At 43.3% G+C, this 13,928-nt stretch overlaps 1 protein-coding gene across 1 annotated transcript in view; it reads right to left on the bottom strand.

Annotated features, from left to right (window-relative positions):
- Nucleotides 1-478: 478 nt before the first annotated feature.
- The window catches only part of si:ch211-140l13.3 (centromere protein J), a 147,350-nt gene continuing 133,900 nt past the window's right edge, over nt 479-13,928 (bottom strand). Inside the window, exons 18-20 of the mRNA XM_067989562.1 lie at nt 7,916-8,000; nt 4,303-4,423; nt 479-673 (exon numbers count right to left, since the gene is read on the bottom strand). Coding sequence (XP_067845663.1) covers nt 484-673; nt 4,303-4,423; nt 7,916-8,000 — 396 coding nt within the window. The 3' untranslated portion in view covers nt 479-483. The remainder of the gene's footprint in view (nt 674-4,302; nt 4,424-7,915; nt 8,001-13,928) is intronic.

The raw sequence follows: 13,928 nt of genomic DNA, 5'->3' as shown, positions 1-13,928 counted from the left end.
TTTTTAATCCTTCTCCAATATTTTTATAACTAAAAACGAAAATGAAAAATACACACAATTTTTTTAATACCCCTATGATTTTTCTCCCTGTTTACTTGCATTAGTTTCCTGGAGATGACTCTTCAACTCCCGGAGATTCCAGGGCAATCCAGATACATCGGAAGCAAAGTCGCTCAAAGTGTCGTTTGCATATTTCTCAATATCAGCTTTTTTAAAACTAAACCCAACTCCCTGTATGCACAAAGATGCATTATTTATCCAAGTTTACAAATTTGTTGTAATGCACAGACAGGTTATGGCTCAGATCCTTGGTGAGGAATATTCAATCTTTTATAGTAAATGCAAATCTTTAAAAAAAAATTGAAATCAGGATTAAATCGATAGATTGTTTCCCTGTAACACAACTGTTGCAATTCAGTTGGATCTTTTTCTCCTAGACCTTACACAACCATTTGGGACAGTACAAAACAAAAGCCTCTTCAGTCACTTTTTATCAAGAATGATATTTCCTTCTTTGTCTTTTATTCGGACACGTCCTGTGGAGTACTTTGTTTCCTGCCTCCCATTAGAATACACAGTCTTTATGGTTCCATCAGGGTATTCCCTCCGTTTGTACTGGGATGTGTGGATCTCCCTCTGCCCATTATTGAATTCAATGATTTTTATTCCATTTCTAAGAAAGAATCAAATGTTCACTAACTGACTAACACATTGATTGTAGTATTTTAACATCAAAACAGCAACAGTTTGGGAAAGATAAACATAGAGATTCTGTGTGTATTGAATATCCAATATTGACGTGGATGCTTTCTCAGTACTGATGCAGCTGAAAGGCTTTATCCAATCTCTCTTTCAAGAACAACAATCACCAGTACCTTGACCAGCCTGTCCTTGTTGACAATAGATGATGCTTTAACAGGGTATAAATTGCTTCAGTGGTAAAACCAAAAGAAAGCACATAAGCTGACAATTTCTGTATTAATTTGTAGCACTTAATTGTAATAACTGCAAAATACCTTTAAGAAGAGGACCCTACATAGCTGAACAGATCTACCCACCAGTTCCTGTTATATTGAATGCTATTCAGGCACGCAGATTGCAATAAGGGGGCGTTACTTCAATTGAGTAATCTTCAGGGCCTTAATCAACTAGTACCACATCAGGTGCACAGACACTTAATCCACAAGCAGCTCCCAGCCGCCGAGTACTGTGTTTGAGAAATGGGTGCCAAACAGACCTGAGCTGCCGATAATCCAGGTCACTGGTGCCAGATATGCACCACAGTATCAGTCCCTAGTTTCCATTTCAACATACTATGCTTTATAAATGATTGATGTCATTTGTGACTTGTATTTGAATTTATTTATTATAAACATGTGTAATAGGTTGGATAACATCAATTAAGGGTTTAGAACAAAATATTACATGTAGCTATTTACACCATTACAAAGCATTCACAGTAAGGTTTAAATACAGTAACATTTTCTAAATTACTTTGAGTTAAATCAATCTAGCATCAAATACAGTTGATGATTCTATTAATACTTGAAAAAGAAAAATTAAAAAGGGTATAGAGAGCCACTTGGGGCTAAGTGGTTAGCTCTTTCAGAGAGCTGACAAAGGTGAGATGGGCCAAATGGCCTACTTCTAGGTTATTAAAATTCATAATTCACAGTGACAATCGTATTTGCCATTTCCTTCGATTGTCTGGATTGTCTTACTAGTGACTCTTCCTTTTCCTCTTTTCCTAAATATGTATATCATTTACTGGTTCTTGACTTTTACTGTTTATCTTAAAATAATCTCCTTTCTATTAGTTGTACTCTTGTCTATGTTCAGTTTCTCTTTCTTTCCTGACCAAATATTTTAGCTCTGTCTTCACCTCTTCATTTGCATCCTCCCTTTTCAGCAAAATCCCTCAATTTCCTAAATTGTCACTTACTTGTCTTTTATACATTTCTCCTCACATTGTAGAACTTGCTCATTTCAAATGCCAGTGTTCCTGTTTTAAATGTTTGTGTTCCAATTTCAAAAGCCATTGTAAATGCCAGTGTTTTGATCTTTGCCCTGACTGTCCTTTAAGCCACAACTGTTTGTATGTAACCTCCTCTATATAACAAATTTTGAAAGTGCTTCCTGTATGCAGCAGATTGTCTTGGAGTGCTTAGAGTGGGCACTAAGCAGAAGAGAAAAACAGAAAGTTTGGTGGGGAGGCGAAAGCACAGACAAAAAAAATGGATTTTAAGGAGGCATTTGAAAGCAGGGAGGGAGATGTAAGACAGTGGGATTTACATAGAGAGTTCGGAGGCGCAGTAACTGATAGGTCTGCCACCAGTGGTGGAATGGAGGGAGAGGAGAACAAAGTATAAATTGGTTGCAATCTGAGGAATGGAGGACCCATGCGGGGATATATGGCTGGAGGAGACAGCTGAGGTACTGTGTGGCAAGGCCATGGAGGATTTGAAATAGAGGAGAAGGATCTTGAAGTCAGTTCACTGGGTCCCGCAGGGGAGGACGTAGGTTGTACAGTTCGTTAGCTCCTGTCTGGATAACTGGGCAGATAACCTTTCTAGTGCACCAATATTGCATTTGTCTGCCAACAGTGTGCTGTAGCTTTTGGAAATGATTCAGCTGTGAATTTGGTGTGAAAGTAATGATGCTATTTTCGTAAGTAACTAGGAATATTTTCAGTACAAAAATGTACTTAACAAAGCATGAACAATGAGTTAACAACAAAAAGCTATTGAGAGTCATTCAGACCACATAGGTAGGAGGACAGGAGCAAAATGGATCTCAGGCAAAAGTGGAAGGTACATACATCAGGCAGGCATGAACATAGTGATCCCAATAATAACTGTGAGGCAGGAAGGAGGGAGGATTTGCGGCCAGGAAACCAGGAAGTACGGGTTTCCCGCAGGTCCCGCTGAATTTAAAGATAGGACCTGTTTTAAATATTTTCAACAGGTTTCCCAGCCGCAGCCAGCCAGATTAACAGACTGGCTACCTGTTGAGTGGGAAGGCAGCTGGGGACCGGAGCAGAGGTAGGTTGAACATGGCGGGGCGGGGAGTCGGACATCGCGGGGGGTGGGGGGAGAGGGTGAGTCGGATGATCGCAGGAGGTTTTGGGGGGGGTGAGTCGGACATCACGGGGGAGTTGGGGGGGAATGTTGGATGATCGTGGGGGGGGATGTTGGATGATCGTGGGGGGGTGAGTTGGACATCACGTGGGAGCGAGGGGGGGGGGATGTTGGATGATCGTAGTGGGGTGGGGGGGTCGGCCGATCGTGGGGACCCGATCCCGTGGAGGTAAGCTTGGTCAGCCAGGGGGACACACTCCTGCAGGTGTTAAAACTAAAAGTTAAGTTAAATTGGAGGCATGCAGCTTCCTTACAATATTTTAGGGACTGACCTGCCTCCTGAGAGCGGGTTGGGGGGCGGGCAACCAACCCGCCTCCGTTAAAACCTGAAGTGGGCAGGTAGGTGGCGGGTTAGGGGGTTGTCCATTTTTTATTTTAAACTCCAACCCGGGGTTTACCCCCGGTTACCCCCAGTAACTCAGAGTGAAACGACAGAAATGCACTTAGTTTAGCAGAGGAATAGGAGATAAATACACAATTCTGCAGAGGATAGGAGCGAGATGCACTGAATTCTGCAAAGGAATAAGGGAGAAATGCACTGAATTAAGCAGAGGATAGGAGAGAAATAAACTTACTTCTTCAAGGAATCGGAGAGAAGTGCATTGAATACTGCAGAGAAATTGAAGAGAAATACACTTACTTCCGCAGAGGATAGGAAAGAAATACACTTACCTCTGCAAAGGAATAGGAGAGAAATGAAATGAATTCTGCAGAAGATAGGAGAGAAATACACTGAATTCTGCAAAGGAATAGGAGAGAAATGCAATGAATTCTGCAGAAGATAGGAGAGAAATATACTGAATTCTGCAAAGGAATAGGAGAGAAATGCATGGAATTCAGCATAAGAATAGGAGGGAAATGCACTTACTTCTGCAGCAGAATAAGAGAAAAATATACTTAGTTCTGCAGGGGAATAGGAGGGAAATACATTTTCATCTGCAAGGGAATATGAGAGAAATGCACCGAATTCTGCAGAGGAATCAGAGAGAAATGCACCAAATTCTGCAAAGGAATCAGAGAGAAATGCACCAAATTCTGCAGAGGAATCAGAGAGAAATGCACTGAATTCTGCAGAGGAATCAGAGAGAAATGCACCGAATTCTGCAGAGGAATCAGAGAGAAATACACTTACTTCTGCAAAGGAAAAGGAGGGAAATACACTTACTTCTGCAGATTCACAACTGTACCATCTGGGAATATGCTCTGTTCATGACCATCAGGAAAAAGATGTTTGACTGTCTGGTCTGGGAATACTATTTCCTTCTTACCATCAGGGTAATGCTTTTCTAAAAGAGAAGAAATATTAACATTTTAACATGATCATAACAAAACTGTTACTTGAAAACACACAAAAATATGCAAGAACTAACATTGAGAGCAAAAGGGAGAAACATAAATAGCAAATGTGACCCTTTTTAATGCCTTGCACTGGTAAATAGAAAAAATTGCAGCTCTTGGCACCGTTTCTTTCTGCTTTTTGTAATTCTAGTAAATTCATTCCTTTCCCTTTCCTTCTCTGGTCTGGATGAACAAATGGCCAATTCCACAATATAATGTTGAAATTTATTACTTTGATTTTTATCATGCTTAGATTAATGGTTTAACTCTTGTAAAGGGAGTTTTAATAGATGGCAGTAGATATGCAGGCACCGAGATTCCGCAGATGTTCAACCAGTTTTTTCCCCCCCAGAAAATGGCTGAGACCTGGTTGCATCAAGGGGACAAAGCTTGGGGGCAGGACTTCATATGTTGGGAGTTCCTGCACCTTAGGCTCATTCACGACCTGACATACTGTGGAGGATGGTACACCCGATGACATAAAGCGTACCAGCCGGGCAAGTGGCCATACCCAGGATCAGCCCCCTACCAAGAAGACTGAGGGAACCATGGCCAGGGTCCAGGGTGGGGAGCTGGGCAACCATACCCCCACACGTAGGCAGGTGGTGCCAGAGATGCACCTGAAGTACCCGCATGTCCCATGGTAATGAGGTGTCCTCCCAATGATCCCACGAACTCCGGTGAGGTCGTATTGGAGTGGACCGATTTTCAGCCTCACTACATTTGACGTCAATGCTCCCAACTAGGGAATGCCCCTGTTTCCAACGGTTCTCCACTGACTCTTGTTGGAAGTGCATTTATGTGGACATCAGGTGGGGATAAAATCAGACTGGTGTTAGAGTGTCAGCTTGACTTGGATGGTAGTTGGCTTGTCTCTGACTCAGAAGATCATAGATTCAAACTCCACTCCAGGAGCTGAGTATATAATCTAGGTTAACGCTTCAGTGTAACACTGAGGGAATTCTATGTTGTCAAGAGATGCTGCCGTTAGGGTGAGATGTTAAATTGTCTGTCTGTTCAGGTAGATATAAATGATCCCATGGCACTGTTCAAAGAAGGTTATGGGAATTCTCCCAATCAATATTTATCCATCAAACACCACCACCAAAACAGTTATCACCTTTGCTATCTCTGTGCAAATTGACTGCCACATATATCTACAAAAGAAAAGTGAGTACACTTAAAAACAAATTTATTGGCTGTGCAGTGCGTTAGAACATCCTGAAGACATGAAATTTGCTACATAAATGGAAGTTCTTTCTTGATGTCCCATATTGAACAGCTTGCTGACACTCAAGTCCAGATTTTCCAATATGTGTGCAGTTTAACATCCAGATGATTTGAAACAGGTTCAAATTTGATCCAAATGTAAGTTTGTACCCAGTTTTATGTGGTCGGCTCATTATCATAATTACATCGAGTTATATCGAAACTACCGCACAGAAACAGGCCATTCGGCCCAACTAGTGGTGTTTATGCTCCACACAAGCCTTCTCACTCCCTACTTCAGCTAACTCTATCAGGATACCCTTCTATTCCTTTCTCCCCATGTGTTTATCTAACTTCCCCTTAAATGCATCTATGCTATTTGCCTCAACTGCTCCTTGTGGTAGTGTGTTCCACATTCTTACCACTCTTTGGGTGAAGACATTTCTGCTGAATTCCCTATTGGATTTATTAGCGACTATTTTATAATTATGACCTCTAGTTTTGGACTTGCCCACAAGTGCAAACATTTTCTCTACGTCTACCCTATCAGGCCCCAGCCTGTTCAACCTTTCCTGATAAGGATATCCTCTCAGTTCTGGTATCACCTTTGTGAATCTTTTTTGTACCCTCTCCAATGCCTCTACATCCTTTATATAATATGGAGACCAGAATTGTACACGATACTCCAAGTGTGATCTAACCAAGATTCTATACAAGTTCAATGTAAATTCTTCGCTTTTTAATTCTTTCCCTCTAGAAATGAACCTGAGTGCTTAATTTGCTTTTTTTTATGGCCTTATTGACCTGCGTCGCTACTTTTAAGGATTTGTGTATCTGTAGGTCCCCTTGCTCCTCTATCCCATTTAGACTCTTACTTTCCAAGGAGTATGTGGCCTCCTTATTCTTCCTACCAAAATGCACCACCTCACTTATCTATATTGAAATTCATTTGCCAATTACATGCCCATTCTGCAAGTTTATTAATGTCCTCTTGCATTTTGATGCATTTTTTTTGCATTAACTACACCCCAATTTGATGTTGTCCGCAAATTTTGAAATTGTACTTCAGCTTCCCGAATCCAAATCATTAATGTAATTTGTGAACAGCAATGGTCCCAGCACCAATTCCTTGGGTACCCCACTTCCCACCTTTTGCCAGACTGAGTAGCTACCCTTAACCCCTATTCTGTGTTTTCTGTTTTGTAGCCAGCTTGCTATCCATTCTGCTACCTGTCCCCTGACTCCACATGCCCTAACCTTAGCCATGAGTCTACAATGCGATACCTTATCGAAGGCCTTTTGAAAATCCAAATATATTACATCTACTGCTTTACCCTTGTGTACTCTTTCTGTAACTTCTTCAAAGAATTCAAAAAGGTTGGTCAAGCATGACTTTCCCTTCTGAAATCCGTGCTGGCTATTCTTTGTTATATTTTCGTTCTCTAGATGTCTTTCTATTACATCTTTCATTCCATTATCTTTCCTATCACCGACATTAAACTAACTGGTCTATAGTTCCCTAAATTTGTTCGATCCGCCTTTTTAAATACAGGAATAACATTAGCTATCTGCCAGTCCTCTGGCACTTTTCCCTTTTCTAGTGAATTATTATATATACGTAATAGTGCCTCTGCTATCTCCTCCCTAACTTCTTTTAATATCCGCAGATGCAACCCATCCGGACCAGAGGTCTATTCTCCCTTAGTTTGATTAGTTTATCAATTATCTCCCCCTTTCTATCTCAAATGTTTTTAAAAAACTTTCAACCTCTTCTCATGCCCTGCCCACCTTGTTAGTCTCCCTGGTAAATACGGAGGCAAAGTTATGCATTGCTTCAGGAATATGTTGGGACGTGTGGAAGGAACATGCTAGTGTGAGAGCAGAAATTTGTGTGCAGATGAATTTTAAAGGGTTGCAGACAATTAAAGGGAGTGTTAGAATAGGGGGATAAAAATCATTATAGTCGTAGGAAAAGCTCGGAAGGCATTTCAAACCATTGACAAGCTTTCCAAGGCGGAAGAGGAAAAGGGCTAAGAAGTGACACACAAAATAGAATGGAATACAAACACATGAGACCTGAGGAAAGTGATGGAAAAACCTAGCATCTGTCAAATCTCATGCTTCATTATGCTCCACTTGAATCTGTTTTCAGGGAGATTAAATCACCCTCATGCCTCTCTAATGCAGCATAAATGCAGCATCATTCAATGTAGCTTCATAAAAACACCCACCTATCTGGTTATTTGGGAACTGTAACATCTCTATTCCATTTGGGTATGTAGTGTGAGTCGTCTTTGCATCAGCATAGTAGTAAATCTGCAAGAGTTCAGAATAAGTTACTTGTTTTAGACAGTCATTTCTTTAAACATATTTCTTTTCAATTTTCTTCCCTCCTCATGCGAAGGCCCTTACTTTTGTTGGAGTACCATTCAATGGGCAGCAAGCACTGGTACCTTGTCTAAATGGTCTTTCTCCACGTGTAAGGCTAACACTGTGATTTTCCCTCCCCCCGCCCCCATATATACACCTAGAAGCAGAAATGACATGAAGACTCAATCTAGTATACCTTAAGATCATCACATTATTAAACTGAATAAAGGACACCTGTTCAAGAGCAACTCACACACGATATGCACAAAACTCTCAATTTCTGAACCAGGCAATTGGGAATGCAGCTATCAAAAATCAGAGAGAAATAACTAAAATCAGACATCTGTTTTTGGCTACACACATAACCTCAAGCATATCTTAAACCTTTACGTATTTTTGTGCAGCACTTTCTCCTGAATTTCTCAGTTGTTTATCTCAAAATGAATTACGGTAATGTTAATATGATTGTTGGGTCATTAACAACACAACTCTTAAATGTAGTATTTGCTTTTATTGCATAGGGTAGCCACATACAACAGCTATTTTGCTTAATGAAACCAATGTTTAATAGTTGACATTTCCTTTTTACTTGTTCCTCTATTTTTACTTATACTGATGCTCTTCATTGTAAACAGCAGTTCCCTTTTCTGAAGATCTCCTTCAGCTGCTGCATTCAAAGCAGTCACATGTATAATCATAGAATGTACAGCACAGAAGGAGGCCATTCGGCCCATCATGCCTGTGCCGGCTCTCTGAAAGAGCTATCCAATTAGTCCCAAGCCCCTGCTCTTTCCCCATAGCCCTGCAAATTTTTCTTTTTACGTATGTATCCACCTCCCTTTTGAAACTTACTATTGAATTCGCTTCCACCACCCTTTCAGGGAGTACATTCCAGATCACAACAATTCGCTGCATAAAAAAAAATTCTCTCATCTCCCCTCTGGCTTTTTTGCCAATTATCTTAAATCTGTGTCCTCTGGTTACCGGTTCTTCTGCCGCTGGAAGCAATTTCTCCCTACCTACTCTATCAAAACCGTTCATGAATTTGACCACCACTATCAAATCTCCTCTTAACCTTCTCTGCTCTAAGGAGACCAACCCCAGCCTCTCCAGTCTCTCCACATAACTGAAGTCCCCCATCCCTGGTACCATTCTAGTAAATCTTTTCGGCACCCTCTCCAAGGCCTTGACATCCTTCCTAAAGTGTGGTGCCCAGAATTAAACACAATACTCCAGCTGACACCTAACCAGTGTTTTATAAAGGTTTAGCATAACTTGCTTGCTTTTGTACTCTATGCCTTTATTAATAAAGCCAAGGATCCCATATGCTTTTTTAACAGCCTTCTCAACTTGTCCTGCCACCTTCAAAGATTTGTGTACCTACACCCCCAAGTCTCTCAGATCCTACACTCCCTTTAAAATTGTATCATTTACTTTATGTTGCCTCTCCTCATCCTTCCTACCAAAATGTATCACCACACTTTTCTGCATTAAATTTCATCGGCCATGTGTCTGCCCATTTCACCAGTCTGTCTACGTCCCCCTGAAGTCTGCTACTATCCTCCTCATTGTTTGCTACATTTCCGAGTTTCATGTCATCTGCAAACTTTGAAATTATGCCCTGTATACCCCAGTCCAGGTCACTATAATATATTAAAAAGAGCAGTGCTCCTAATACTGACCCCTGAGGAACACCACTGTATACTTCCCTCCAGTCTGAAAAACAATCAGTCACCACTACTCTCTGCTTTCTGTCCTTTAGCCAATTTCATACCCACACAGCCACTGCCCCTTTAATCCCATGGGCTATAATTCTGCTTACAAGTCTATTATGTGGTACCTTGTCAAACACCTTTTGAAAGTCCATATACACAACATCAACCGCACTACCCTCATCAACCCCATTATCTAGGCATTCCTTCTTGTCCTAATATCACTATCCATTTTGAGTATCTTACCCAAATTCACTACAACCAAACCTTTAGTTTTTTAAGAACTCAAGCATAACCCCATTGAGTCTAACTGTCTAACCATATCCTTGTAATTAAGAGATCTAAGTTAATATATCATGTCTATTGTCCTGCCCTACGGTTTCAGATACGGTGACCAAAATGGACACAGTACTCCAAGTGTGGCCTTACCAAAGTCTTGCTTTCCTGAAGTATAGTGGTTTTAATTTTGTACTTTATTGGCCTATAAATTTTTTCTATAACATTAATTCCCTCCCTATACCTTCCATTGCTTGTAAACCTTTAATGGTTGGTCAGTGAAAACTCAAGCCCCTTTCTTGCTGTTACTTTCAATGGACAGCCCTGCATGGGTGTTGGCTTGCCTCACATGCATAACAAAGCACTTCTCCACATTAAACCGCATCTACCATTTCACTTACCTAAATCAGCTTACGATCTCCTTATTCCCAACTCTTGCACAGATCTGGAACTTAAGTGGTATTATTATGCCTTCCTCAAGATCATTGACAAAAATAATGAACAGTAAAGGACATAGTACAGAGCCCAAGGGAACTCCAATGATCACCAGGCCACAATCTGCACCCTTCTTGTTAACTGTAAACAATTTTACAACACCAAGTTATAGTCCAACGATTTTTATTTGAAATCTACAAGCTTTCGGAGGTTTCCTCCTTCCTCAGGTAAATGTTCAGGAGCTCTTTGAAGCCTACGCATTTATACATCACAGAACAATACATGGTGTTCACAGACTGCCCCTGCAACTGCCCGTTGCCAAGGCAATCACCGTGTTCAGACAGAGAGGTGTCACCTACAGAACCCCCGAATACACATTCAACAAAAAAACAAACAGGAAAAAAAAAGAGAGAGAGAGAGAGGCAGAAACATCCGGAAGGCAGAGAAAGCCAGCAAATGACCCATTATATTAAAAACAGATAGCTTTTGTTCGCTGGTGGGGTAACGTGTAGCGTGACATGAACCCAAGATCCCGGTTGAGGCCGTCCTCATGAGTGCGGAACTTGGCTATCAATTTCTGCTCGACGATTTTGCGTTGTCGTGTGTCTCGAAGGCCGCCTTGGAGAACGCTTACCCGAAGATCGGTGGCTGAATGTCCCTGACTGCTGAAGTGTTCCCCGACTGGGAGGGAACCCTCCTGTCTGGCGATTGTTGCGCGGTGTCCGTTCATCCGTTGTCGCAGTGTCTGCATGGTCTCGCCAATGTACCATGCTCCGGGGCATCCTTTCCTGCAGCGTATGAGGTAGACAACGTTGGCCGAGTCACAGGAGTATGAACCATGCACCTGGTGGGTGGTGTCCTCTCGTGTGATGGTGGTATCTGTGTCGATGATCTGGCATGTCTTGCAGAGGTTACCGTGGCAGGGTTGTGTGGTGTCGTGGACGCTGTTCTCCTGAAAGCTGGGTAATTTGCTGCGAACGATAGTCTGTTTGAGGTTGGGTGGCTGTTTAAAGGCGAGTAGTGGAGGTGTGGGGATGGCCATAGCGAGGTGTTCGTCGTCATTGATGACATGTTGAAGGCTGCGGAGAACATGGCGTAGTTTCTCCGCTCCGGGGAAGTACTGGACGACGAAGGGTACTCTGTTGGTTGCGTCCCGTGTTAGTCTTCTGTGTACGGAATATGCGATTTTTCGCTGTGGCCCGTCGGAACTGTCGATCGATGAGTCGAGTATCATATCCCGTTCCAACCGCAACATCGTCATCAAACCAGCGGACAAAGGAGGAGCCATCGTCATACAGAACAGAACGGACTATTGCAAAGAAGCATACCGACAACTGGACAACCAGGAACACTACAGACGGTTACCCGCAGATCCGACCAAAGAACACACCCACCAGCTCAACAAACTGATCAAGACCTTCGATCCAGACCTTCAAAGCATCCTACGCACTCTCATCCCACGTACTCCCCACGTGGGAGACTTCTACTGCCTCCCAAAGATACACAAAGCCAACACACCCGGACGTCCTATCGTATCAGGTAACGGAACCCTGTGTGAGAACCTCTCTGGATACATCGAGGGCATCCTGAAACCCATCGTACAGGGAACCCCCAGCTTCTGTCGCGACACTACAGACTTCCTACAAAAACTCAGTACCCACGGACCAGTTGAACCAGGAACACTTCTCACCACGATGGACGTCTCGGCACTCTACACCAGTATCCCCCACGATGACGGCATCGCTGCGACAGCATCAATACTCAACACCAACAACAGCCAATCTCCAAACGCCATCCTACAACTCATCCGCTTCATCCTGGATCACAATGTCTTCACCTTCGATAACCAGTTCTTTACCCAAACACACGGAACAGCCATGGGGACCAAATTTGCATCCCAATACGCCAACATTTTCATGCACAAGTTCGAGCAGGACTTCTTCACTGCACAGGACCTCCAACCAACGCTATACACCAGATACATCGACGACATTTTTTTCTATGGACCCACGGCGAAGAATCACTAAAGAGACTACACGATAACATCAACAAGTTCCATCCCACCATCAAGCTCACCATGGACTACTCCTCAGAATCAGTTTCTTTCTTGGACACACGAATCTCCATCAAAGACGGTCACCTCAGCACCTCACTCTACCGCAAGCCCACGGACAACCTCACGATGCTCCACTTTTCCAGCTTCCACCCTAACCACGTCAAAGAGGCCATCCCCTATGGACAGGCCCTGCGAATACACAGGGTCTGCTCAGACGAGGAGGAACGGGATGGACACCTACAGACTCTGAAAGACGCCCTGGTAAGAACGGGATATGATGCTCGACTCATCGATCGACAGTTCCGACGGGCCACAGCGAAAAATCGCATAGACCTCCTCAGAAGACTAACACGGGACGCAACCAACAGAGTACCCTTCGTCGTCCAGTACTTCCCCGGAGCGGAGAAACTACGCCATGTTCTCCGCAGCCTTCAACATGTCATCAATGACGACGAACACCTCGCTATGGCCATCCCCACACCTCCACTACTCGCCTTTAAACAGCCACCCAACCTCAAACAGACTATCGTTCGCAGCAAATTACCCAGCTTTCAGGAGAACAGCATCCACGACACCACACAACCCTGCCACGGTAACCTCTGCAAGACATGCCAGATCATCGACACAGATACCACCATCACACGAGAGGACACCACCCACCAGGTGCATGGTTCATACTCCTGTGACTCAGCCAACGTTGTCTACCTCATACGCTGCAGGAAAGGATGCCCCGGAGCATGGTACATTGGCGAGACCATGCAGACACTGCGACAACGGATGAACGGACACCGCGCAACAATCGCCAGACAGGAGGGTTCCCTCCCAGTCGGGGAACACTTCAGCAGTCAGGGACATTCAGCCACCGATCTTCGGGTAAGCGTTCTCCAAGGCGGCCTTCGAGACACACGACAACGCAAAATCGTCGAGCAGAAATTGATAGCCAAGTTCCGCACTCATGAGGACGGCCTCAACCGGGATCTTGGGTTCATGTCACGCTACACGTTACCCCACCAGCGAACAAAAGCTATCTGTTTTTAATATAATGGGTCATTTGCTGGCTTTCTCTGCCTTCCGGATGTTTCTGCCTCTCTCTCTCTCTCTCTCTCTTTTTTTTTGTTGAATGTGTATTTGGGGGTTCTGTAGGTGACACCTCTCTGTCTGAACACGGTGATTGCCTTGGCAATGGGCAGTTGCAGGGGCAGTCTGTAAACACCATGTATTGTTCTGTGATGTATAAATGCGTAGGCTTCAAGGAGCTCCTGAACATTTACCTGAGGAAGGAGGAAACCTCCGAAGGCTTGTAGATTTCAAATAAAAATCGTTGGACTATAACTTGGTGTTGTAAAATTGTTTACAATTGTCAACCCCAGTCCATCACCGGCATCTCCACTTCTT

Source organism: Heptranchias perlo, chromosome 8 (genome assembly GCF_035084215.1).
Source record: "Heptranchias perlo isolate sHepPer1 chromosome 8, sHepPer1.hap1, whole genome shotgun sequence".
In the NCBI taxonomy this organism is placed as follows: Eukaryota; Metazoa; Chordata; class Chondrichthyes; order Hexanchiformes; family Hexanchidae; genus Heptranchias; species Heptranchias perlo.
The sequence above is the reverse complement of the archived record's forward strand: the minus strand, read 5'-3'. Positions and strand labels throughout refer to the sequence as shown.